At 38.1% G+C, this 27,390-nt stretch overlaps 1 protein-coding gene across 1 annotated transcript; it reads left to right on the top strand.

Moving 5' to 3' along the window:
- Nucleotides 1-448: 448 nt before the first annotated feature.
- On the top strand, nt 449-19,356 carry LOC104519402 (RNA-binding Raly-like protein; the record flags this gene model as incomplete). Its single annotated transcript, XM_010168420.2, has 5 exons — nt 449-527; nt 6,040-6,203; nt 6,860-6,940; nt 14,479-14,592; nt 19,135-19,356. Coding segments are annotated over 5 exons (660 nt in total), but the record flags the coding sequence as incomplete, so codon positions are not given.
- Between the last annotated feature and the right edge of the window lie 8,034 nt (nt 19,357-27,390).

Below are 27,390 nucleotides of genomic sequence, written 5' to 3'. Positions count from 1 at the left end.
CAGTTCAACTCTTTTCATGTTTTGCATAAATTAAATTCATTGTCTTATTTCTGCTCACCTACACACTCATTTATCAATCTTTAATGTATTTAACAGTCTTCCTAGTCCACCGATCATGCTGTTAGCCCAGCAAAGAAGGCTGCAGTATTAGAGTGTTCACTTCATTTGATCACTCAGGGAATTACACTATAATGATGCTCTATTTACAGAGTTGTTGTGCTGTGTTAAATCTTTTCTATATGTGCTGTCAACTATTTACACTGTTCTGTGTGCCCCAGACTTCGCATTTCCAAATATACTACAGTGATAGCTGACAACAGTATTGACAAACATAATGTACAATGTATGTTGTGGAAAAGTGGAAGGACTTTGTAGAAGGACTTGGAATGTGAGAGTAAGCCAATATTGCACAAAAGTTTTAATCAGTGTGTAATTTTCTATAAACCAGTTCATTCTTGTTTTTCTCTGTTTTTCCACAGTGGTTATGTCTTTGATTATGATTACTACAGAGATGATTTCTACAATCGGTATGTGAGGTTATATTTTCTTACTTCTTACGCCATTTCTACTGTTTGTTTATAATGTAATCACATCATTTGGTTAGACAGGTCTGTTCTGATTTTACACATTATTCATTTCATTATTTCTATTGTGCATCAGAAGAAGACTGTTTGAATGTTTCACAAACAGAGAAGATTACCACCATCAAATATATGCTTATTAAACAGCTCTTTTGGTCTTATAACTCTCTAAGAGCTTTTGGGGCATTCTCTGTGCTGAACGTTTTAATGGTAGTTTAATTGCTAAGTGTTTCTTCTAGAGTTTTTCCAGGCTTATTTTCATTGAAATATATAGCAGCTGTAAAATTTTCAGTATGACACTCAAGTCTTTGTATTTTCATCCATATGTATGAAAAGATATAAAAAGTCTCCTGAAAAATGTGTCTTCTGAGAACATCTAGAAGGGCTTTGAGGGAAGCAAAACCACAAGCTGAACAGCATGTGTATTTCTATAGGAGGAAAAGAAGTGTGGATACCTGAGCAACTGGGAACTTGTGCCTTGAGTACATACACACAACCTGGCTCAGCACTGTGGGAGTTTATTTATTCAGATGTAGTAGAATCACCACAACTCAGGATTAACATGGATGACCACAGACAACCGACTTGTGATCCAGCAGTATTGTGTCTCTGCATTACAGCAGCCTGATTTAGCATAGGCTAAGTGAGTCAGAGGGGAACAAAGCATTGTTCCACCAACCTCGTCTAATCTGAGATTTCTTTTATGTAAAACTGGACAATAGCAGGGAAGCAGTTTACACCCTGAAGTTAAGTTACTGTGTGCTATGCACCTTTCTGCTCAGGAACACTGTAAGAAAAATGTAGAAACAACGGCTTTTTGGTTTGTTTTTTTCCTGAGGTTGATTAAATTTGAGCCACTAGTTTTGTTTTTGCATCTATGTGACCACGCTCACGTTGGACAGAGCTAAAAATAGTGAGCTATAAATGTATGGAGTAAAAGTGATCAATGCAGTTTATTTCTGCTCAGTCCAGCCTTGACAGGAGGAGCAGCTCATATCCTGTGAAAAGTTAACTTCCACAGGCTTGTTTTCACTTTCCCCAATGTTACTGCTCTGAATTTCATCAGTAGACTTGTATATTTTTAAACAGAGTACTGTTTCTGATCTATGCCACCTGAATACTAAGGTGATATGTCTTTAGTTTTTTCCCTAATTCTGTATATTATGGCTAGCAAAAATATAAACAACTATATGGTTGGCTTTGGTTGTGGTTACATATGGTTACATTTCCACAACAAAAGAAATACTTATGTGACATTAAAGATTGTTTCTGTGGAACTCGGTGTCTATCTTGGTCATTGTCTTATTATGGAAACCCGCTGACAGTGAAATATGTACATAAATCTATTCAATAGTATAATTTTCTGATTTAGAATTTTTTCAGGATTAAGACAGCAGAAGTTTTATGGTAGAAAATGCAAAATATGAGGTTGGCCTCACAAGGTTGGATAGGCTGATCTATTGACAGTAAAAAACTTAGGAGGTTAAGGGTATCTGTTAGATCCAAGTTAATGGAAGTGGAAGATGAAAAGCTCTATATAGTAGGCATGGGGAAAAAAAAGCCCATGAAAAGTTCAATGTACTATCAACATTCCTATAGGAAATACAAATTAAGAAATATTGTTGTGATTCTTTAAATTTCTGAACTTTCAGAATTTCTGTGTTTTATCCCAAACCATAGGGTTGGGTTGTTGGTTGTTTGTTTTTCTTATATTCATTAATTTCCCATTTCCCTGAAGAGAAAATGCACCTGTCTTATCTTGATTAAAGCAGTACTGGGGTAAGAAAAGGGTGGAAAGAATGGTTAGTGCTGTAAAATACAATCTGTAGGAAGACAGACTAACAAGATCAGGACTGCACAATTTAGAAGGGTGAGTGACAGAAAAGTCAGTGTTACATGCATTTCTGTTTATCATTTCTCATATTACAAGTGCAAGTAAAATAGGTAGTATACTTGAAAACTGATAAAAGGAAGAATTTTTTAAAAGAAATCATATAATTTAGATATGTAGAACCTGATACAACAAAATACCAAGCCCAAAATCTTTGCATAATTTCAAAAATAAAAGTATGAATACTAATACTAGACAATAGTCCTTTTATATATTTCAAAAAAATAAGTATAGTTTTGCACTTCAGCACATTACCTAAACATAAATTATTGGAAGCTATAAAAAAATCACCTTTGGATTTTTATATGAATAATTTTTATATGAATAATTGCATAATGATCTTTTGCATGATAGCTTACAGTTCTTCTGAAATATTTTTTTCCAATAACGTTAAACAGGAGGTTGTGACCAACCTGCAGAACATCCAATATGATAAATGATAAGTGACAACAAACAATAATATTTCTGTTAAAAGTCAAAAAAATGTTTTAGTGTTCATCAATAAACACATCACATTCAACACCCTTTACAATGAGGGTGGTGAGACACTGGAACAGGTTGTCCAGAGAAGTTGTGGGTGCCCCCTCCCTGGAAGTGTTCAAGGCCAGGTTGGATGAGGCATTCTACAAAGATGATTAAGGGGCTGGAGCATCTTTCTCATGAGGATACACTGAGAGAGCTGGGCCTGTTTAGCCTAGAGAAGACTGAGAGGGGACCTTATTCATGTTGATAAATATCTAAAGGGCAGGTGTCAAGAGAATGGGGTCAGACTCTTTACAGTGGTGGCCAGTGATAAGACAAGGGGCAACTGGCAAAAGCTGGAACACAGGAGATTCCTTTTAAACATGAGGAAAAACTTCTCTACTGTGAGGGTGACAGAGCACTGGAACAGGTTGACCAGAGAGGTTGTGGAGTTCTCCTTCTCTGGAGATAATTCAAAATCCACCTGGATGCTTTCCTGTGCAACTTGCTCTAGGTGAACCTGCTTTGGCAGGGGGTTTTGACTAGATGATCTCCAGAGGTCCCTTCCAACCCCTACAATTCCGTGATTCCGTGATTCTATGATCTACATACACAATTGTTTAGTTATGCTCACAATGGCTAGAAACTGCTTATTCAGTAAGAACATTCAAGGCCACGGAGTTCAAGTTCAGTGGGGGTGACCGGATCTCTGTGACACATTTTGTAGGCAACTATGGAAAAGGAAGGAGCTGGTTGTATTGTCTGTAGGATTACAGTACAGACAACAGTAAGGATCCTGGGATTTAAGCATTAGGTATTTACTTGCCAGAAAATGGCCTAGAAGACTTAAGTATGATTCTGCTTCCTGTTCAGCATGCTGACACTGTGGTGAGTGAATTACTGTTTCTTGTGTCTCTGTTTTCAAATGTGTATCTATCTATTTTGTGAGAATGTTGCTTGTTCCTCTGCTTCAGTCTCTGAACTGGAAATCTTCCTTTTTCTAAACTTTCGTCTCCTGATTTGTCGTATTCAGAGCCCATAGCTTTTATGTTCTAAGTATATCTGTAGCTTTTATTACTTTTTCTACTGCCTTTATTTTCTTCTGTGGAGGTTAGTTAGCTGCTGTCGATAACTGGTTTTAGGATTTGGGTATTCTTCTTTGGGAACATTACTTCATTTTAGTTATAGAGTATCTTTTACTGACTGTAGTGGTAATTCTCTGAATATCTACTTGCTACAGTGGTTTTGGTTTGAACAAGACTTTTTTTTTATTAAGCATGCTTGGGTATTTTAGTGATTCTACATCAATTCATTCTTCAGTAAAGATAAGATATGCTGGAACCTCTTTTCTATGCATTCAGAAAGACATACAGGTCCCTCACTATAATGACTCTTGGTATTTTGCAAACTGGAGGATATTTCTTTATGGGGATGATTGGCTTCAGAAAAGTTCTTTTCTTTTTCTGTCTTTAAGGATAGCAGAGAGAAAACTAGAATTTAAGCCATGCATGTAATAAAGGAGATGAAATGTCACTACAACAATATCTACTACTGCTAGTTGTGTGCAAAAAAAATGATGTGGACCTGTGGAAAGCAGCTTATGAATTTTCCATTCTACAAATATCAGTCCAGTAACGTATCCCTCATTTAAATTACACAAAAAACCTGAGCTACGCATTGGGCTGTGACTGACTGAAATCTGAATATGGCACTTAATATGCTGTTGCGTTAAGACGGTGTTAATTTGGCAGGAAATAAACCCCCTTGTGTTCCAGCTTACCCTTGGATATTAGAGGAGCTGGGGGCGGCTGGGCTTAGATCTTGAGTGATGCCCAATTCAGCACTACGAGTCCCACAACAGCAAATTCACTCAATAGTGCGCTGCACGCCCATCTGCCCAGGATTTGTGGACTCTCACAGCTAAACCTGCAGAATTTAGTGGTGTCCACTGGGAAATGGTGTGGCTAGTTACGGACAGGCACAGTTTACTCAATGTGGCACTACAAGTCCGGGTGCATTAATTCTGGATTCACTTGATAGTGCCCTGCACCTTCTGTCCAGTCACAATCTATGGATTTCCCCAGCCTATAAGGTGGCTCCCAGTGAGAAACTGTGCAGCAATTTAATAATTGAATAAGGCACTTTAATAAAACAACAGGAATAATACAGATTTGTGTGGATTGCCGGTGATAATCTACTGTCTGCAGAAGCATATACAGGCATCAAGGTTACAAATTACTAAAAGTGCTAAGTTGGAAAACAGTTCTATAGAGGTTTCTGAGTCTCCAAGAAAGTCCTCGGGGCAGTATAAATCTTACCCAAAGGCGTCCCTATGTGGGGGAAGAGAGATTCAGCCTGTCTGCTGACCTCAGCAGTCAGAGGTCTGTGATGATAACTTCCCTGACTTGTCTGTGATGGTATCTCCCTGACATCCCCCTTTCTCTGGGCTACTTTTATACCGTTTTTACCTTCAAGGTGGAGCTTGAGTGACTTTTATTGTGATTGGTAAAAACTCTTTTTTTTCCCTTTTAAGGTATAGGTTACATAAAATTCAGAGTGTACGCTCAGTAGGGGAGTGGTCACATCTTGGAGGCTGGAGGCCTTTGAGCCAGAGGTGTGTTTTGGTATTATCATCACAAAGTTTATTCAAAGTTGACAGAAGGATGGCATTTGTTTAAAGGGTGCCAGACTGTCAGCCCAGGATTGCAAACAGATGGCTTATCAGCTTCTGCAGTGATTGACAGGGTTTGGCCAAGGGTTCTTCACTCCTCTCCACCTTCCATATTGATATGCAGACCAGGGTCTCCAGGAATCCTCCTTGGAGAGGATTCTTTGTATACCAGTTGCATACTTCCCTGGGATCTTCTTCAACATTATACCTTTCCTTAATGTATGAACAATGCTGTAATTTGATTTCTAAGTTACACCCAGTAATTATTCTTCTTGTGCATAGGTCTTTGAAATCTATTTTGACTGAGATATAAAGTGATTATGGTTTCAAAGCGTAATTTTCTGAAAGATAACATGAAAATTTAGCTGACAGGGCTCTCACGACATGAAATCACAGAAGGTTTTATGGAGTCCAGCTGACTTAATCTTTTCTAGGTTGTTTGATTACCATGGTCGTGTCCCCCCACCACCCCGTGCAGTGATTCCACTGAAGCGTCCTCGTGTGACTGTGACAACAACTCGCAGAGGAAAAGGGGTTTTCTCCATGAAAGGAGCATCACGATCCACCTCAAGTGGGGCCTCTTCCTCAGGATCCAAATGTGAGTTGCTCACATCAGTTGGATATTATTTAAACAATGAACCTAGTAATCTCTGCAAGCAGACAGCTTCCACTGTACAGCTTTGTTGCAGTCATTTACTACCCTCAGCCTTTGGCCTGAAAAACTGGTTTGATTATCAAAGCTGCCATGCCTTTTCTGCAAGACAAAGAGCACACTGATGCAACTTTTGAAGGAAATCCCTTCAACTAACATTTGACCTACTCCCTTGGCCTCAGAAGAAGCCTGTTTAAAATCTCCTATAATCCTGACTGTTTATGCACCATGATGTCTTATGAACATCTGAAAATAAAGCAAAGCTAATAACCTTGTTATAGATAGAAGTACATTGATTTCTGTTGAGAATTGAGGGTTGTATGTGAGCTGATGGGGGGTGGGCTGTGGGGGGGCAGGGGTGGTTGGGTTGTGTGTGGTTTTTTTGCCAGATTCCTTTGAAGGTAGAAAGAGGCGAAGTGTCCTTGCCTGTTCTAGAGGGAGTCCAAAACAGGACTGGCAACTTGGGGTTATTCAACCCTTCTTTAGTGAGTTGACCTTAGAAGAGCTGATGAACAATAGGTATTCCCCCCTCCATGTTCACCAAGCTCCCTACCCCATAGTATGTCCTGGGAACTTTATCTTCCTCTTCGTGCATCTTTCAGCACCCACCTGTCTTCCCCTGCCCCTTATGTGGAGTGATACAGTCCTTGGAAGCGTCACTGGAAGAGGAAGAGAGAGATCAGGTAGGGATCAGATATTAGAAAGAATGAAGGGACCAAAATAAGACACTTGCAGTAACAGACTGGCCAACAAAGCATCTTGCTGTCTTAAACACAATCATTAAATAAGTACATATTACCACAAGAGGGGTTAGTTATGGCATCAGCATGAGCCAATACACTCTGTTTGAATAATATATCCAAATCTCACACACTAGCATCTAACAAAGATAGAGCTCTAGGGAGCCCACTAGGATCCATTCTTGATCCTATTGTATGAACTGATGGTATCAGAGGCCCTGAAAGAAAACATTTAATAAATATGTATGTGACTGAAAGAATGGAAATATGATAAACAGAGCTATAGATAATGTTGTACACTGAGGAACAAGGAGCTCAAGCCATTCCTTGGAAAGGATGACATTCTGAGAAAGAGAGGCTCTGTTGGCTGTGCAGTTGAATCACACACAAGTCTCTAGAGAATTAGTTGTCTAGATGTCCATTACCAATGAAGGGTACTTTGATACCTAGGACACAGGAAGACATCTAAATTTAGGTGCAATGTTATGGAGCTCACTCGCACCCTAAGAGGATATCTGGGAGTAGCAACACTTCCTTTATTTTCTGGAGGATGAACATGAGCTTAGACACTTTCATACACATCTTGAAATAATCCATTTGTCCATAGCTGCTTTTTGTCTTTCCTCAATACTTTAAGTAATGAATTATGATTCCTTATATTAATTTAAAAGAAAACATACAGCTCAAGATCTTCACTTCAGTAGACTTAGAACTGAAATTTTGTTAGTGTTTTCCAGCCCTTGACTCTTTTCACACAGTGAATCAAAGCTTTATTATGTATATACACTTACAGATTCATTCATTATATCTCCTTTGTCCATCCTTTACTGCTGTCTTATCCATATGACAAGTTAGTAGTATCAGTGAATTGAATTCACTAATTGTCCTAAAGCATGGTCTAAGAAGAATGGGCTTTTTGGACTCACTTTGCCTTGAGAAGATGAATTATTTTCAGATTAGATTTTTATATATATTTGTCATTTTCCAGAACAAGAGTAATTCTTCTAGAGAGCTGAGGATCTTAGTATATCCCAACAGATGTCAAGGAAATCTCTCACCCAGAAATCTGGATTTTCATTGTAGTGAAAGGGACAGAGCACATTATATTAACATATAAATATGTGTGCCTCAGAATAATCACCAAATTTCCTTTATTATTTATTCTGCATTTCAGAAAATGTTTTGTACCACCATGTCAGGACTTAAGTAATGCATAACATAGATTATAGGATTCAACCCTAATCTGAGTACCCATAATCACTTGCTATAAGACCTCCAAAACACTGTCTGCATAACATAGGAAATGTTGCAGAACCTGTAAATTATTTAATGGAAGTGCAATCAGGAGTGTAAAGATCCTGACAGTGTTATGACCTGGTGAATGTATCCTTCAATGTATTCAGGTGTGATATGAATTCTAAAAATGTCAGTCTTAGAGCTCCGGGTGACAAGATCTTCTTTGGATCCAGCTCTTTAACACTGAAGGGATAACTGCAAGATGCACCACTAAAAATGTGCGCTGATGTTTTGACTCTCGTTGAGTTTCCACTGTAAGTTCTTTACAATGGCAATTGGAACACAACTGCAGAAACTATTTATCATGCTGGAATAAATTACAGAAAATGTTTTTTCTGCCTGCAGCACACCTTTAAAAGGAGTCAGATACACAGTATACAGACTTCCATGCTTGATTTCCCCATGGAATTACTTCCCTTTTTGTCAAGTCCAACCAACCCATCAAAAAGGCAGAAACATGATTTTGTTGACTTGGACAGGAATGTAATCAGCTTATTGTAAGACATTTATCAGAGAAATAACAGAGTCATTCCCTTAGGGGTTTCAAGTTGGAAACTGGAGAATGTGTGTTTTGCAGCTTCTTTTGCCATTTTCTCAGATAAGTTGGTTATACTGAATTGTGAGATTAAGCAATTTAATATTTTGTTGCCCCTTACTCTATACTGTTAATCTTAACTCCTTGAACTAATGCACTGTTGATTTTAATTGTAATTTGTTGCTAGTTAAATAAGGGTCTCTTCAATAAGGGGTAACAATAACAGGTAACATAGTTTGTGTGAAGGAAGCTATTTTGGGTTTTAATGAAATTCAAGACCATAAAAGAGCTTAATCGCAGGTTCAAAATTAACTATATCAAAATGGTATTGCCTATGCTTGAAAGATTTTAACCCCAAACATGAAAACTCTCATAAGATCACATCTTCTAATATACTTTTCAGATATAAGGAGAAATCTCATAGGCATAACTGTTCTCATAGCTGTTCACATTCAGACTGGATCCAGAAAATGAACCCATACATGTAATATTAGTCAGAACACAGAGGAGTCCTCAGTGAAATTAACAAGATTAGAGGGACTTACTTCTGAAAACTAGCAATCCAAAACCTGAAATTTGGTGTAGCACACAGCAAAGATGTTATAAAAACATAATACCAAAAATGCCTTGCTTATCGATGTGTACATTTGCAAAAATAATATCTGCCAATGCAGCAAATTCTCTACCAAAATGTGCCAATATGTGTTCCAAGTTTGCTTCCAAAACACAAAATAAGTTAGGAAGATTTTATTTATTTCCTGAATCTATAATTTTTTCAAGGATCAGTCAACAATATTTTGTTTGCTTTTTAACTCCAAAGACTAGAAAAAAATAAATCTACCTTCTCACATTATCAGAAGTAACTCACAAAATGAAACATATTAGTGTGGAAATTATACCTATTAGTTCTTCATGTTAATGGTGTGAAGCAGCAGATGCAGATTGCTATTTAGAACTGGAAAAAGCTCACTTTTTCTGCCAATATAGAAACTGAAGCTCTTGGATTATGCACTTTCATTTCACACAACTGGAAATAGGAGGAAAGCACTAATCAAATGTTTGATACTCTATGTGCTTGAGATTAAGGAGTAGAACTTAAGATGTTACAATATGTACTGAATTATGCCTTTAAACTAATTCATTTTGACTCATGTAGTTTATATTTAGCTTCATCAGCTAACCCATTTTTCAGTGAAACCTAAAGAAATACAACATGATATAATATTCTACATTAAACGTGAAGGGCTTAGATACAAATATGTGACATTTATATCCAAAGAAATCTGAATCATGCTTTGTGGATGAATCAATTTGTACTTATGGTAAAAAAAAAATGGTTCACAAATATAGCTGTAATCCAACAGTAGCACTTTTATTTCTAAAAATGTGATTGACCTCAATTTAAATCTTTTGTTTTGAGCTGGATGCAGTTTGTCTCCTTTGGTGCTAGATGCTTCAATGAAAGATGCATTCTGGAAGGCCCTTGTATTCCTGGCAGAGGGCTGGAAAGGATCACTGAATCTAATTCCTTACTGTTGCAAGTAGCCACATCATCTTTAAGCTCCATCTTAAAGCTAGTTAAGGTTCAGCTTTTGTTTGTCTCTCTTTCTTCTAATTTCCAGCTTAAATTTGTTTCTCACTTGTTCATATCCATTTGTTGTGCCAACACTGCTTTAGCTCAAAAGTTTTATTTTCTTTTATCTTCTTTTGTCTCAGGCAAACAAGCAAAACTCTTCTGTCACACTACAGGTTTTCCATTCTTATGCTCAGTTTCACGGCCCTTCTCCCCATGTACCTGCTAGAATTCAATGGTTCAACCTGTACACATTATTCCAGATGAGTTCTCTCCAGGTCCTTGTACAGTGGCATTATATTTCCCCATCTTTAGCAATACATCATTTGACACATCCTAGTACTGTGTTTTTTTCCTCTTGGCTGCATTATAGTGATAGCCTATTGTCAAGCTCAGTTTACAACTACACCTGAGGATAATTTTGTCACTGACTTTTCCCACTGATGATCTTCAATGTTAGGAGTAGAAGTTCTGCTGTTAGTCAGTCAAGTGTAGGACTTTTTTTCAGTGCAATTACATTTCACCTTTTTTCTAATGTAGCCTTCCTTAAAATCACCTCACTCTTCCTTCCATTCCAGTTCACCCTGAAGAGATGATATTTCCAATTTCATGTCATCAGAAAATTTCTCCTGTTTATTTACTTTTTTGCATCAAAGTTGTTGAAGATATTTAGCCATTTTGGTGCCAGTGCTTGAGGAATTCTGTTAGCAATTTCTTTCCCTTTCAGCGTTTCTGACATCTGCTTCCCATTGCTTATCTGTTAATAGGAAAAAAAAAAAAAAACAACCAAACAAAAAAAACCTTAAAAAAAGGCAGTAAGCTACTTTATTTTCCTATTCCATTACTCAAAAGCAGATGAACAGATATTTTGAACACATGCAGCTCTGGTTTCATGTTTATCAAGTGCTTTATTTCTTGCCTGAGATCAATTTAAAAAAAAAATCCATTAAGTTTTAAAGGACAATTTGTATACTTAAAGTAGGATATCTGAAGCACAGTATTTACAGAGTTTATATTTTTTTCTTTGTCATAACACTGTGCTTAAAAAGCCTAAATTCTTTCCCAAGCTCTATACCTCAGAATCACAGAATCACAGAATGGTTGAGGTTGGAAGGGACCTCTGGAGCTCATCTGGTCCAACTGCCCTGCTCAAGCAGGGTCACCTACAGCATGTTTCCCAGGATTGTATCCAGACAGCTTTTGAATGTCTCCAAGGATGGAGCTTCCACAGCCTATCTGTGCAAGTGTTTGACCACCCTCACAGGGGGAAAAAAATTAAAAAAAAAAAAAAAATAAATTCTTGTGTTTAGATGGAATTTCATGTGCTTTAATTTGTGCCAGTGGTCTGTGATGTGTTAGTGGGCACTACTGAGAAGAGTCTGGCTTTGTCTTCTTCATTTCCTCTTGTACTGGGGAGCCCAGAACTGGACACAGTACTCTAGATGTTGCCTCACAAGTGCTCAGTAGAGGGGAAGGATCATCTACTTCAAACTGCTGGCAATAATCCTCCTGATGCAGCCCAGGATGTTGATGGCCTTCTTTGTCACAAGAGCGTATTGTTGGCTCATATTCAGCTTGTTGCCCATCAGGACCCTTCATAATTTGTCTATAGTAATTGCTGCTTACTACAGAGATACCCAGTACAACATAACGCAGAGTAGAATTTTTCTATGAGAATGATTTTGAAAATTTGTACAAATTTTTTTCAGTCTTTTTTAGTGTTAAATTGAAGTGATTTTATGATGGAATCACCCCATTAAATGGGATTAAGTTGTACATTCAGTGACCAAATCTTGAGGAAACAGTTTTGGTATAGAAGAATTTTGCAAGGTAGCAATAAATCTCCTCAGTCACTTATAGCATCTTTGTTACTGAATCCTCACTGTTGTATCTGTGTTCCCTCTGGTGTAGTCTTCTTCAAAAAGAAGAAGTTCTCACTGACACACCACAGGAAAGCCCCTGTGAAGCAGCAGGTTTGACTTGAGTTGAACAATAGCCCTATATATGTGCCTCTTTCCTTAGCAAACACAGAAGTGAAAATGTTTTCTGCTTTACTTTTTAGACTGGGAACAAATACCATCAGGTCCTTGCAGTGTCACTTCTGACTTTTGACCTTTTATGCCTTGGCAAGCCTGGTGTTTGCCAGTCAAGGAAACAACTCTAACACAACAGTTTGGCCACACGGGATGTGTTGCCAGCTGGCTTCATAGCAGGTTGCAGCAAACACTTAGTGTTCCTCATTAGATAGATTCACATCATCTCAGCCTGGGATTTGCGCTGCCTTGCTACTCCAGTATGGCTCAACAACTGCCCCTGGGGAAGGAGTAACCTTTTAAATACACAGTTGTCAGAATCTTAATGTTTTGTTACATATTGAGGGGACTGGACAATGAGCTGTTATTTTGCTAAGAACATTTTAAGGCCTTGCTCAGTAAATATAAAAAAAAAAATCCATCAAATACTCTATAGCTTATAAGGGTCTAGCACAAAGACTACTTATAAGCTTTGTTCTCTAAATCCTACCATTCATTCAATACAAGACCAGAGGTTTCAGCCTATGATAATGTGAGATATGCAATTTCTCAATATGAACACATGATTAAACAAGTTCATTATCCCATAGAACAACCTACTGTCTTTAGCTGACTTGTTATAACTATAAAGCACATGACTCAAACTCTAAGTTAAAGAGCCTTGGTTTCAGCCTCTGTGAATGTGCTCTAAGTTTGCAGTAAGGCTGATTTTGAAGCAAACACATAGTCATTTACTACCACTGAAGCAGGCAGTACCTTGCCTGCACACTTAATCAGATTTTGACTGATGATGAAAATACCCATGAGACTCAATTATCAGGTACACATGCTCAAGAGTCAATGAACAGGAATGATATGGCAAGATGTAGCCAGAGACCCTTTGGGCAGAAAGGGAACATGTGCTTCTCCATAGCAGACCAGTCTTTTTCCCAGGGTCCCAAAAAACCCTCCCACTGCTCTGGATACACACACCAAAGTCAATGCGCGTCCTCTCTCTGTAACATTAAGGATGGAGGAGTAATACTGCTCATTGTTCTTCCATTACCAGTCCCTCACAGTTTAAGGTCATAGTCCATTTCCTCCTATAAGAGTTGTAAGAGTGATAATTGTGGTATCTACTCTTGACCTTTATAAATGGCTTTATTTTCCTCTGCTAGCACAGGGTTCCCATTTTTTCTTCTTGGCCTTTTCAACACGATATCCTAGCACAGACAGGGCAAGTGGATTTGTTTGGACTATCTTCTGAGCATAAAAACATGTCCTGATAATGTCAAAATAATGAGGTCATTCATGAGTGTTGCAGTGCTGTTTCTTCTGAAGCCAAAACACCTCCAAAGCAGCTACTCCTTCTTACATGAGACAATGGGAATGCAATAAATGAAGAGTAATTCAATGCAACAAAGATTTGGAAATTTCAGCTCTTAATTTATAGGCATTGCCTCCGCATCCCTGGACGTGATCATAGAAAGAAATATTTTCATTTGTTATCCATACCTGGAAAAAGTACAAGAAATTACCAGAACTGAAAGCTTTTGAAGCAATAATACTTAACACTTATTGGAATGAAGTTGTTAGCTGGAACATAACATTGCATTCCTGGCTGCTCTAGCATTTATGTTACCATTCACTCTTTTTGAGAAATACCTAGTGCTACTGTGAGGGACCTTTTTATTATTGTTGCTATTATTACAAAATAGTCCAGCAAAATAGCATTGCAAGATTGTGAACTGTCTGTCATATTTGAATCATTATTTCACTATAGGCTGTTTTTCAGTAAAAATTACTTGGATTTACCAAGAATGCCCTTGAGATGTTTTGCCTCAAATGCTTATTGCAGAGCAATATACCTCATATAACCTCTTGCCTTTAGGGCTTAGAATCCTGTCATTTCCTAGGAGTCAGCATTTTTAACTAAGAATGTTCTTTTAAAAAGTTAAATCTCTAAAAATACTGACTGAAATGAGACAGTAGACTTTATATTACAGAGGAAAGAAAAAATAATGTTTTGTTTATTTCATGATTTGCATTTTTGCTCTTTCCACAGTGAAATCAGATGAGTTGCAAACAATCAAGAAGGAATTAACCCAAATCAAAACAAAAATTGACTCCTTGCTAGGGAGACTGGAAAAGATTGAAAAGCAGCAAAAAGCTGAAGCAGGTAGGTGAAAGCAATTTGTAGTCAAATGAATTAAATTAGAATCTAGTTATCAGTCAAGCAGACAGACCAGAGAGAACAGAAACCTTCCATAAATTTTGCTACATAATGGAGGCCTGAAGCAAGGTAAATTAACTCTCAGGTAGAACTATTAGAAGAATAAATTAATATTCTTCACAGAACATACAGCATCATTTTTAGTATTGTTTTCTATGGTGTAGTAGAGGAGAAAAAAAAAAAAGAAAGAAAATAAAAGTTTCTTACTAGATATTCTGGAAACAAAACATCACTAAAAATTGACTGAACAGAATGAACCTAGAGGTTGTTGACCTTGGGGATGCTTGTGCTATCCACATTAAGAATTATTAGATTGTCTATATCAGGAATTATTGCCTGGGCAATAGGCAATAATCACAAGTTGCAGTAAGGGAATTTCCTGTTTGATAGAAGAAAAAGAGAAGTAACTAAGAAGTGTAGCAGGCTGTCCAGAGAGACTGTAGCAGCTCCATCCTTGGAGATGTTCAAAACTCACTGGGTCAAGGTCCCTTTGAGTTTGGTCCTGCTTTGAAGAGGATTTAGACTTGCAGAGTCCAGATAAATCTTCCAACCTAAGCTACTGTGTGAAGTTGTGGCATCTCTGAAAAAACAATTGTGCCCCTAGTTCAGCTTTCCTCTGGCTTGAAATGCTTTGTTTTGAGGCAAACCTTGGGAATGACAAAATCAAACACTACTTTTTTAATTTAATTATTTCTATCTGAATGATCTCACCTGGCAGCACTTTAAAGTCATGCTGAGCAGTTATAAGGTTGTATTTTCACCATAGTATATATAGAAAACAATCTAAATTCTTACTGCTGTCTATGGTATTTCCTTGGCTATTTCCTTACAAATAACACAGTATATTTCTGTACAGGAGCTGTGTATTAGCGAGCTGATTTTGATGAGAGGCAGTGGGGAAATGCAGGTCTTATCTCATGAAAAATCTCAATGTACTTCCTTCCCCCCCACCCCTCCCACCCCCATTTTCTGAAAACTTTTTATGTTTTTTGTATTTTGTCTGAAATGTGTGAAATAAATTCTGACTCAGAATCCACAGCTGCCTGGGTGTCTTGGGACTTAGATTTGTGTCCCTTGCCTAACTCAAATCGTTTGGGTGAAGCCTAAAAGACCCAACAGGACACATAAACAGAGCTCCATCAAGACTGTCTAAAACATTGGTGGGAATTAGGTGTTGAGGTTCATGAACCTGACACTGGCAAAATATATATCAGATCTGGATCCCTCCTGTTCCCAAGTGCCTGTCCTATTTCCTGATCCTCTGTGGGGGTATCTCTCTGAACCCAGAATTTTCCTGCTGGTGTTCAGAAATAACTCTAATGAATGTCTTCCTAGGCCAGAACACTACAGAAAAATATTTTGTGGTTAATAAATTTAAAAAAAACAAAAAAAAAACCACACATACAATCAAAACAAGCTCTTTAAAAACACCTTACCTTTTATTAATAATTATTTTCTAAGTTGATAGACAAGGACCAATCCCTCAGCTGTTATAGTTTACCTCACAAAATATGTTGAATGTTTTTTTCCAAGTCTAAGGTAAACCATTAGTACAGAGTGCGATTATCTCTCTTTAGGAGAACCGTTCACAATATGTGTTCATTATATTCTATTTTGTACTTTATGCAAGTTAGGTAAAAGTTGGTATCATCAGAGAAGATGTAATTGCAAGGCACTCCACTGAATCACTTATGTACTGAAATGCTCTGATATGGCACAACCTTGCTTCAGGGAGCTTTTATATAAAATCCATTACTATGCAAAACAACCTGTATGTCATTGTACTTTGATATCCAATTTTCACTTTTGCTAAAGGACTGTAGTCAACTCATTCAAATAGAAATCAACTCAAAGAGGAAAATGTTGTTTTGTATTGAATCATACTGTTATGCTGTTTGAAGACAAGCAATGAGTAATCTCCTTAGATTAAAAACCGGTTTTGAATTGTTAATGTTTTAAAACATTGGGTGCAAAACCCATCCCCTATATTCCTTGCCTCTCATCAGAAGGTGCAAGAAGAAACCATACCTCGGCAATACTAGTAAACCTGGATCTCCATTTAAATCTCCTCAGCTGATGAAGAGGCTTATGCAGCCTGGGTATTGAGTCTGCAGATGATTGCTTCCTCAGTTAAAAGATTTGTATAAGATAAAGCTACGTCAGTAGCTGAACTATTTCATTTACCATTTCAAATGTGAGATGATTTTGTTCCTTCTCTATGGTCTGGCAATATTATTTCTTACTTTCCTCTGCCAGAAGGAGTGGCCTCACTAAGACTGGGAATCAGAGAGAGGATCTGTGTCTTGTTTACACAAAACAAAAATCAAGCCATCACCTCGCCCTTTGGGGTGTTTTTTAAATTTGTATCACTTTCATGAAGAATATTTAATTATTAATCTTAAAAGTTTTACATCTGGAGAAATGTGACAGGTTAAACAACCAAGCTAGACAAGCTCACTGCATATATTGGTTACTGCTCTACAGCTGCATGAAATCTCTCCTTACAATAATGCCTGATGTTCTGTCTCTTATTATTATCAATCTCTGACAATGTCAATAGGGGGAATATAAATATGAGGATTTCCTGTACACAGGGGAACTGAATGAACAGTTCCTTAAAAAAAAAAAAAAAATCTGAATCAGGAAGCCAGGGATAAGAAGCTGTCCTGAAGTAAAAAAAATTGTTTGAGGAGTATATTCTCCCTGTAATATCAGAGATGGGTGCTGAAAGGTAGGATCTTAAGTTTAGCTTCTCAGAAGAGCCCAAAAGAGTTAGGTGCTGAGCAAGTACTTTAGCCTCCTCTGAAGAACCCAGTTTATGTTCTCACTCAATTAAGTAGGTGACCTAATTTTTTAGCAGCTGTATCCTAAAAGTTTTGCCATTTAAATGTATTAAGTCCATAATGTCAGGAACCCTTTTTGAAAGCCTTGACCAAAGTTGAGTCAGTTGTCACTGCCACAGCTGAGTTAATCTCAGAAGTGGCTTGAGGCAGAAGATGGTGGGGCAGGACATAGTAGACATAGCTGATTGAATCCACATTTCCTTGTGCAGTAAGGTAACACAGTGACCTATAACTAGCACAGTATTGTATAGAGAACCTTACCAATAGAAGATGAGGCTCCATGGGCTGAATCTTCTACTAATATATGTGACTACAGTACTGTCAAAGCAGTTATCTAAGATGACATTTTATTTTTTAAATCCAAGAATCTTTCTGAAGAAATTATGTGACTAAAGGAGAAAATCTTATTTGTTATGTGTCTTCAGTAAATGAGTCTGAAAATGAGGGATTAGAGACTAACAAAGACTGAAGACATGAAAGTAAATTGCAAAATAAATGCGCAGAGATAGAAGGAAAAACAAATGTCTTGGTTTAAGACTATGACACAAAAAAGTATGAGCAGATTTGAATACTATATGCAGCTGGTAATAACTTATAGTAAAATAATAATATATTTATAGAGCTGAAAAATAGAGCTTCACAGGCAATCTGCAGATTCATTGGCTGTCCAACAAAATAGGTAATGCACTACTAGTGTAAGAGAACAGTCAGTCTAACAAAGAAAGAAATTATTTTGTTCTAGAAATTTCATCCTTGATGGATATTGTCACCCTCAGACTGAAAAAACATTGGTATTCCAGCTACATGCAACCAATTCTCTGGACTGTACTCACTCTGAGTACATAAAGCTTTTAATCTAAACTCCTGATATGCATAGGAATAAGAATCTCATCCCTCCAAACACTCTTCTGGACAGACTGTCTCTGTCATTTCTCTCTCAATCCTCCTCTGGAGTTCTGCTGGCTGGATGAAATTCCTCAGCATATCCAAGAGTCTCGCAATACATAATCACAGCAATGCAGCTATCTACGCTAAGCCAACCAGAACATATCCTCTGGGCCTCCATGGAAATGGTCTTTCTTTTCACCACTTTGCAGAAATTATAGGAAGCCCTCCAGTTAACTCGGCACATTATACCAACGGGGAGAAACTGTTACTTAGTCCATAAAAAATATGTTCAGTTGTCTAGAAGGATTTGTTGATAATCTGTATGGTTGTTGAGATATTCACAGCAAATTTATGCAAATCCTTGTTCACTTATTGGCAATTAACAGCCTTCTGCTTCTCAGAGCATAGAGATTTATGTACTTCTCATTGGCTGCACATAAATGATTATACAGTGACTATGCCACTCGGATTCCCAAGGCAAAGCAAAGTGCAGAAAATCAAAAAGCTGGATCCGCTGGTAAATCAAGCTTTCATCCACTGCATGGGATAGATGAGCATGTTGGTACTATGGTTGATGCATGCTTTAATTTTTGAAAACAAGGGTTTTGATCATATTTGCCTGGTAGATATTAACACACTGTTTTTTACAAATGTAGCACATCTAGAGATGAGGAAGATGGTTTCTTCCTCAGAGCACTTTTCTTTGCCACCAATAAGGAAGGTTACTGAATCTCTATAGAGTATGTTTTCCTTACAGAAGCTCAGAAGAAACATATGGAAGATACTGCTGATTTGATTCAAGAGGAATGCATATCAGAGAATGCAGATAACTCTACGGAAGAGCCAATTGAAGGGGGGCCAGATGCAGATGGGGATGGAGAAGAGATGACTGATGGGATAGAGGAGGATTTTGATGAGGATGGCAGCAATGAGCTGGTAAGGAATAACCATGCCATGTCTGCCTGTACAGTTGCTGCAAGTAACCACAGAGAAACAATAATCTGAGTTAACAAAATAAGCTCACAGCATCACTGTCATGTTCTGTACCTAGTGGCAGTTCTACAATCTTTATACACCATGGTATTAATTGAGCATAGGGCCCTCTGAGGATAAACAAGAAAAATGTATTTTACTAACTTGGTGATTTTAGAAAGGAAATTAAATGTACTTTAAATTGGTTTACATTTATTATTTTACATTTACAGAAATGTAGATGAGAAAGGAAAACATGGAAAACATGGTGTACTTTTTTTTTTTTTTTACTGGAGCATTTCAGAACTAAATAAGATTCTAAAATGGAAAACTTTCTTATTAGTAAACAGGCACTCCCCCATAATCCCCAATCCCTGTCTTCCATGTGTATCTTCTGCAGGCTGCATTGGCAGCTACTGATTTTTTTGATGGAAGGATTTTTCCTTAAGAAATGTTTGGGTTTTCAGCCTGAGCCTGCACCTTTAATGAAATCCCCATCACGTTGTTAAATTTCTATGTTCTACAGAAACATTAGAAAACATTTTTAAATTCAGATTTATACTTTTTTATTCATTCCTAATAAGAATGGATCAGTCACACCGTTTTAGACTCTATAATACTCTCCCTCTCTTTCCAGCTTTCATATTCTTCTGCTTTGAGCAGAAATAACTTCTGTTGCTCAGTGTCACTGTCCCTGCTTGCTTTTTAACACACATTTAATCATGTCTGCACTGTAAAAATCATTCAATGAAGCCAACAGAAGCCAGTTAGCAATGGGCACAGCTAAACCAACACCAAATCCGGAGTAGCAGGGCATGCAAATAACCACTGTTTTGTACTACTTACTGCAAACTCAGTTTAAACCTACTGCTAACTTGAGGGTTTGTGTCCCTTTAGCCAGCACAAGGCCTTCTTGAATTTATAAATCCTGAATAGCATTATGCTCAGGAGAAGCTACTAAAACCTGAATGCCCTCATCTTTAACATATGATGTAAAATAGATGTCATTATTGCTTTTTCTAAAAAGGAAGAGATATGAGGGATGTTTGTAAGAAGTTGCCGTTCTGAATTTGTAGGAAGCTGAAATTTTGTAATGAATAAGTAGTTGTAAATATAATATGCCACCATGGCTAATACCTGACCAGCTGAAGCGATATTAGCAATAGGGGAGACCACAGCTTAACAAGACTGGTGGGTTTTGCACTAATTAGATGTCAGACTCCCTGCTGCAGACAGATAAGTGGGGAAATCAACGTACAGTATAGTAGGCTCTGACTGTTTAGTACTGTCATTTCTCCCTGTGGGTATGACATATTTAGCATATATCTACACTATATAATGAAGCATGATGTAGAAGAAATTTTTCATCTAGCAAAGGCCTAAGTAGGAATTTTTCTAAAAAGCAAGCAGCACAGGAAGACTTCATTAGTAGTGAATTGGCACAGCCACGTTTGCACAGCCACATTTGCACACTACTGTTCCAAGTTAAAAAACCTTTCCAAGATTCATGTTATGGAATTAGTTGAAGTGCAGTGTGACTCAGAGGTCTGGCATCTAAGGCATAGAGGGGAACCAGCTGTAGTTTCTCTACGTGTGATTACTGAGCCCCTTGAGTGCCAGGAGGAGGTGGCTCACTGTACATAGAGAATGGGGTCCTCTGCCTTGAGCACTAGTGCGCATGAATGATATTCCCCCACCCCCGACATGATGATAGCAAGAAAAGGCCAAGGAAGAGTGTTTGTGTGTATTGCCCTGGTCAGGTGCGGCCCATACCAGTGCCAGGGCAGTGGAGCCAGTCAGCCTCATGCCTTCTACCTTCCAAGATGCTGGGACCCTCTAGCCAAGAAGCTGGAAGTATTGTAGACCTTAAAGCTCAGAACCAAGATTGCTACTGATGTAAAATCCTTGTGTCTTTCACCCTCCCTTGTCATTTTCCTCAAGCTTTGGAAGATGCCACTTCACCTTAGTTTTACTCCCTGCTACAATATGATAATAACATTTTCTTTATTGTTTTGTCTCCATGTTTCCCATGGAGAGGTGATTATAAATTGAACTGTGCATCTTTCCTCTACAGTTTTTACCCAAACTCATCAGTATTGGCCAGTACTGTTATAATATGAAGCTGGTAGTTAATTATGCATATTGTAATTCAGTCTGTTTTTCACTTATACTTACATATATTTATGTAGATCTAATGGCCAATTCCTGTAAGTTTTACTTTCCATTCCAGTAACTGATAGCTATATAACTGGAAAGTCAATAATACTACTATCGAATATATAGTGAATACCCCAGTAGGAATACTTGGAATTTCAGTCTGCTTCTACCTGTTCTGTGCCCTGCTGTCTGGCATTACCCTCTGTTTTGTGAAAAGTAAAGTAAATGATAGATAAGCTTGTTATAAGACAAGAAGTTCTAACAGATGTTGTTCTCCTGTTTTATGAAAACTAAGTTATTTAGGAAAAAGAGATGACTAATAGCAAATTTGTAATATTGGAATTGAGCCAGTTACAACGCATTTGAGGGGAAAAAACACGTTTTTTTTAAACACGAAAAGTATTACATGTGAAACAATTAGGACAAACTTTCCATGTGTAAAAATGTAATCTTGGACTAAGCATAAGAAATACCCCTCTAAATGGCATTTTTAATTAAATTTACAATCTTTTCCAAATATAAAGCTAAAGGGATTTAGGATGATGACAATGAAAAAAAAAAAATCTTTTCTTTCATCACTAAGAGCAACAGAACAAATAGAAAAACATTTGAAATGGGCATAGCTAATGTTCTGAAGTAAGTTCAGCAACAAAAATTGGTTGTGAGTCCACTAGTCTGAAAAATATTATCAGAAGCAGAGAGGAACATGACTTAAATTTAGTTCCTAACCTTTTTTGCAGTGCTTCATATATAGCTGTAAATTTCCTGCCAAGTCATTTGCCAATAACCTGCTGCAGGACTCTTTCTGCTCTACACATTACTATTGTCCCTTTTTTTGTTTCCCCTGTAACCAGCCCTAAGGCTGTCAGTAAAGGGAAGTGTTCAATCAGGACAGACCCACTGCCAGAGTCCAGATGCTGCCAGAATGGAGCCTCTGAATCTGTGTATGCTGATCTGCATCTTTGGACTCGAGGACTCAAAAATATATTTATTTCTCTATTTCTAATTCTAACTGACAAAGGAAGTGACTATGCAGGATTTATGCTGTAGGTTTAGGTGGTAGGACCAGTTCTCTAAATTCACACACTGTCTATTTGGAGGAATAGGTTATTGCATACTAACTGAGTGATGGCAGCTGTCCTTATGCCTGTTTTCAGCCTAAACTAACTGCGAAGAAATGTGAAGTAGCTTAGTCTGCTTTCTGACTTGTCAGGCATGGATTTAAGGAGGCTTTAGCCTCTTCATTTGTCTGCCTGGCTGCACACACAAAACCACATCATATTCAACAGCTGCACATCTTCTTCATCTACCATTTAGATCAGGATGTTGTTCTTCCCTGCATTGTCATTTTCTATAAACTAAAGACACATCCACAAACAGTCATTACAGCTTAGCTGAAGTGTGAAAAAGTTTTATGCCACAGTAACTTGATTGCCCATCTGAACTCTGGAGCTGCACTTGAAGTATCTGCTACAGTCCTATTGGGAAAGTTTATTTTGTACCAACTGTTTGCCCACAAACATGTCTCAGTAAGTGCCTCCAGCGCTGCACACACTCCAGTTTGAGGACGTTTTTAGAAAAATACACAAAGATTTTTTCTGCATTAACATGCTAAAAAACTGTTGAAATGGTGAACTCGGATATGTGATACAGCTATGTACGGATATGCTGGGAGAGACTCACAGACTCAAATAGTTGACTTCAACTTGCTCAGTGAAGCTTGTCACCCACCTGCTCTTACACATTGACCTTCCTGTCGGACCAGTTTGAGAACCGTGGGTTCAAGCCTGGTTTTGACACAGGTTCTGGTTTCCTGAGAAGAAAATAAAGGTGCATCAGCACCAAGCAATCAGAAGTGTGAAAGAACTATTCTTTATTGAACAAGGAACAAGGTTCTGTGTATTATAACATTTAAGTGAGCAAGTGTGGTGGTATAACCACAGGTAGAGCATGTGGTCCTGCACTCACTCCCCCCACCTGGTGAGATGGGAAGGGGATCACAACAAACGGGGCACAGATTAGGATGAAGGACAGGGATAACTCACTCACCGGTTATGGTCATGGGCAAAACAGATTCAAATTTGGGGAAGAAAAATCAATTTAATTCGTTGCCATTTCATCTAAGTAATGTAACAAGACATAACAACCACATCTTACAACACCTTTCCCCCACTCCTCCCTTCTTCCTGGGCTCAAATCACTTTGCTCCCAATTTCTGTACCTTATCCCCCCAGGCAGCACAGGGGACAGGGAATGGGGTTCGGTCAGTTCACCTCTGCTGCTCTTCCTGTCATGAAAATCCAGGCACAAGGTGTTCCAAAGCAAGTTTCCCATAGAGTCACGGACCTGTTTGGGCACAGCTTCTGGTTCTGGCATGGGGATACCCATGTGCTGCAGATGGGCCTCCAGTGCAGCGCTGTGGGGTAATTACTGGAGGTAACTAAAAATCAGAAAATGGCTGTGTCCTCACACGTAGTCCTCCATGGCTTACACATTGGTATCTTCCCCGCTGTTGAAGCTCCATGGGCTGCAGGGGACCTCCTTTGCCTTCTCCTACTCCATGAGGTTGAACTGGGTGTCTGAGGTTCTCTGTCCTCCCTCTCCTCCTCCTTCCTCCTGGCAACGAAGCTCTCTCTTTGTTTAGGCCAATGGTCGTCTTTTGTTCAGGTTCATAGCCTCTGCTCCAGGTTCTCTCCACCTTCCTCTTTTCAAGACAGTCCTTCCCCTTACAAATATGGATTCACAGAGGCATTTCTCTAGTTGCTCAGCCTGGGCTGGGGGGGTACACTTTGGATCCAGGGGAACTTTCAAAGCTTATCACAAGGTGGCCCTTTCCCCCACTACCAAAAACGTCCCCCCCACCCCATACACACAAACCCAACACAGCAAGGAAAGGCATAAGAAAAGAGGAAAGCTAGAAAGAGAGGAGATAGAAGGAAGTCTCCCCACCCTGGGTTCTAGCAACCAGCAATGAAGTTTCTTCTTTTATTCTTTCCTACAGGCAATGGAGTCATCTTCTTTTCTTCTGTGTCATGGATCCAGGAGAGCAGGAGTCCCACTCGATGGCCAAAATTGCTGCCCTTTATTTGCTCCAGTTCTTAAGGGCCTTCCCAGTGGGCAGAGGTGATTAGCATATGCATGCAGGCCTTGTCAGTCCTTACAGACAGTTCTGGAAATATGCTTGGGGGTCCATGGTGATTGACAGGCCCCATAGAAGTTCTCTTTTGTCATTTATTAGATGTGCAATCATCTCTTTCAGGCCATCACAATCAGTGGTCATGATTCTATCAGAGCAGAGATGAGAGTTTGGATTTTGGAGACAGGATTATTCTCCACTCTCCATTAAAGCTAGTTCCTTATCAGCAACTCCCCTTCCCCCTAGGTCTCCTTTTTCATTCTTTTTATCAATCCCTTTAGTCATCGGGGTGGGGGGTCAGTACAGGAGCCTGCTTAGAGGCCTTTGGAGTTGTTTGAGACATATTTTTAACAAAGTTCTTGTGTATTATTATTTTTACCAATTTCTTAGACTTCCACTGCCCCTTGTACAAGGGTATGTGATAATATATTGTAGCTGTATATGTATAAATTAATCACTAACTTGGAATGTAACTCCTGAGGTTACTCTGCAACTCATGTCACTTAACTGATCATCAGAGACAGCTGGAGTCAAAAACTTCAGGTCTCTTTCCTTTGCTCCTTTTATATAAAAGTAGTAGGTTATTACAGATTTTATTGGACCCATGAGTCAGGCTTACTTGCATTGAAGAGTTTCTAGTTGCAGTGAATTAAAAATCGTGTTCTGTCCTAGTGAGCACACATCCATTCTTATTATTTTTAATCAAAACTGTCCCTCAGCCATGTTGTGAAGAAAGCAACACACCTGCACAGCTTCCCATCTCTCACTTTAAAGAAAACAAGCTCTTAGAAAGAAAGATCTTCGTGTTTACCAAATTCACCTCACACACAAATCACAAACAGGCCACAAATCATTGGAACACAAGTCATCAGTGATATCAAGCAGCTTCAGGTGCCTGTCATGGCTTTAAATTGTAAAGAATAGGAAGGGAAAGCAAATAAACTCCTCTTATTCCTGTGGCTGCACAGCGGAGAGCAAAATGTCACCTTTGCAGAACAGTCCAACATACATTTTGATATTTGAGAAGCTTTGGCCTCAGAGCCTCTAAAACAAGCTCCTTCTCCTTACTAGAAGTAGCATCAGCAGTATGTGGTGTGGCTGAGAGCATGCAGGGAAAGCATTTCTGAAATAGCATGCACAGTGGTTTCCTTATTCTGCTCATTTACCAGCTGGACAACCCAGTGCAGGCCCAGAGCATTTCATGTAACTTCCTTGGACTTGTTTCAAATGGCACTAATCAATCATCAAGGAAGTACTAGCTCAAAATGAACTACAAGATATCATTGCAATCCCTTGTAAATAACAAAGGTGGCATCCAATTAATAAGCTGAAAGCCTGAAGTATTGTAGATTTGGGAAAAAAAAATCACATTTGGCTAGCACTTATCAAAATATCAACAAACTAATTAACTGAGTTATACACAAGCACTCATACCTATATTACACTGCTTGAGAAGAATAGTTTCTATCAAACTGTCAGCTTTCATAATAAATAACTATAACAATAATAATAATGGTTCAGTAGTTAAGCATTCAGTAGAGCAAACAGTATTTTCTGATAGAGCATGTGATCCCAATGCTTTCAAATACAATAGATTTATGGTGTCATAACTCTGATCAGACTCTGGTTAATGCTTGGCTGGAATTTGAAGGATATATTCACAATCGAAGCATTGTAATTTCATGCTAGTGTAGCTATGCTAAAAATAACAAATCCACACAAGCAGTAGAAGGGAGTTCCACAATAATGAGTCACCTTTAACAAGATATCTTGAGAGGCATTTCTATTAAATTATATCAGAAACAAAAGGTACAGAGACTGTGCAAGGCCCAGTTCTGGTTATAAAGTAGATTTACCACAGTTATTTCAACAATTATAGTTCTCTTTCTATTAAGTATATTTCAGTTACATTTACGTCTCAAGAATATTTCATTTCTTATTCTTGTCCTTTTCTCCAACTCTGCACGTTCTCAATCTATTGCACTTGTTTCCAGTGTCTCATAGAGAATCAGATTTCAAACATAAATACCAGAAACTACCACAGACAAAAACTCAGGATAGCCCTCTTGCTGCACTGAGTTTCATTATGCAAAAGTAAAAATGTTATGATATAATAATAGCTATATTTCTTGTAAGAATTTGTGCAAATACCATTTAAATCAATGGAACCAACTAGTACTTTGCTAAAGCTCATCAAAAACATTTCCTTCTCCTATAAGTAGTTAAAGAGAAATGAAAGTAGTTTAATAGCAAATTTGTATGAAACAGTGAAACTTTCTTTACTTTCATTATTTTGCATGAGAATTCAACAATGAAAATACTCAGCAGAAAGCAGAATAAGATCTACAGAAAAGAAATAAAAATTTCCCTGATGAATTTAATGTAGTTTAAGCCCAATTTTGCATATCACAAATAGCAAGATAGATCAAATATGTGACTATGTGATAGGATAGATAGCACTTAATATATTATTTTAATATAATACATTACATTATCAAACTGGATTTTTCGTTACCCTTTTAGATTTTTTTTTCTGTCAACAGCATTGTCGCAGACCAGACTGACTCTTCTGTTATCAGCAGAATTAGGCTGATGAGGCATGTCAAAAAGATCAATAACTACTGTGAAAATTTGCAGCTTGCTGAGTGCACTTATACAGGGTAATACTTAGGGAAAAAAAAGGACAAATTTTCTAATTAATGGTAATGGCCAAAGCAACGCTGTGCCAGAAATCTTATTTACGTTACT

The sequence above is a fragment of the Antrostomus carolinensis genome, unplaced genomic scaffold, assembly GCF_000700745.2.
Source record: "Antrostomus carolinensis isolate BGI_N321 unplaced genomic scaffold, ASM70074v2 scaffold6435, whole genome shotgun sequence".
Taxonomy (NCBI): domain Eukaryota; kingdom Metazoa; phylum Chordata; class Aves; order Caprimulgiformes; family Caprimulgidae; genus Antrostomus; species Antrostomus carolinensis.
The sequence above is the reverse complement of the archived record's forward strand: the minus strand, read 5'-3'. Positions and strand labels throughout refer to the sequence as shown.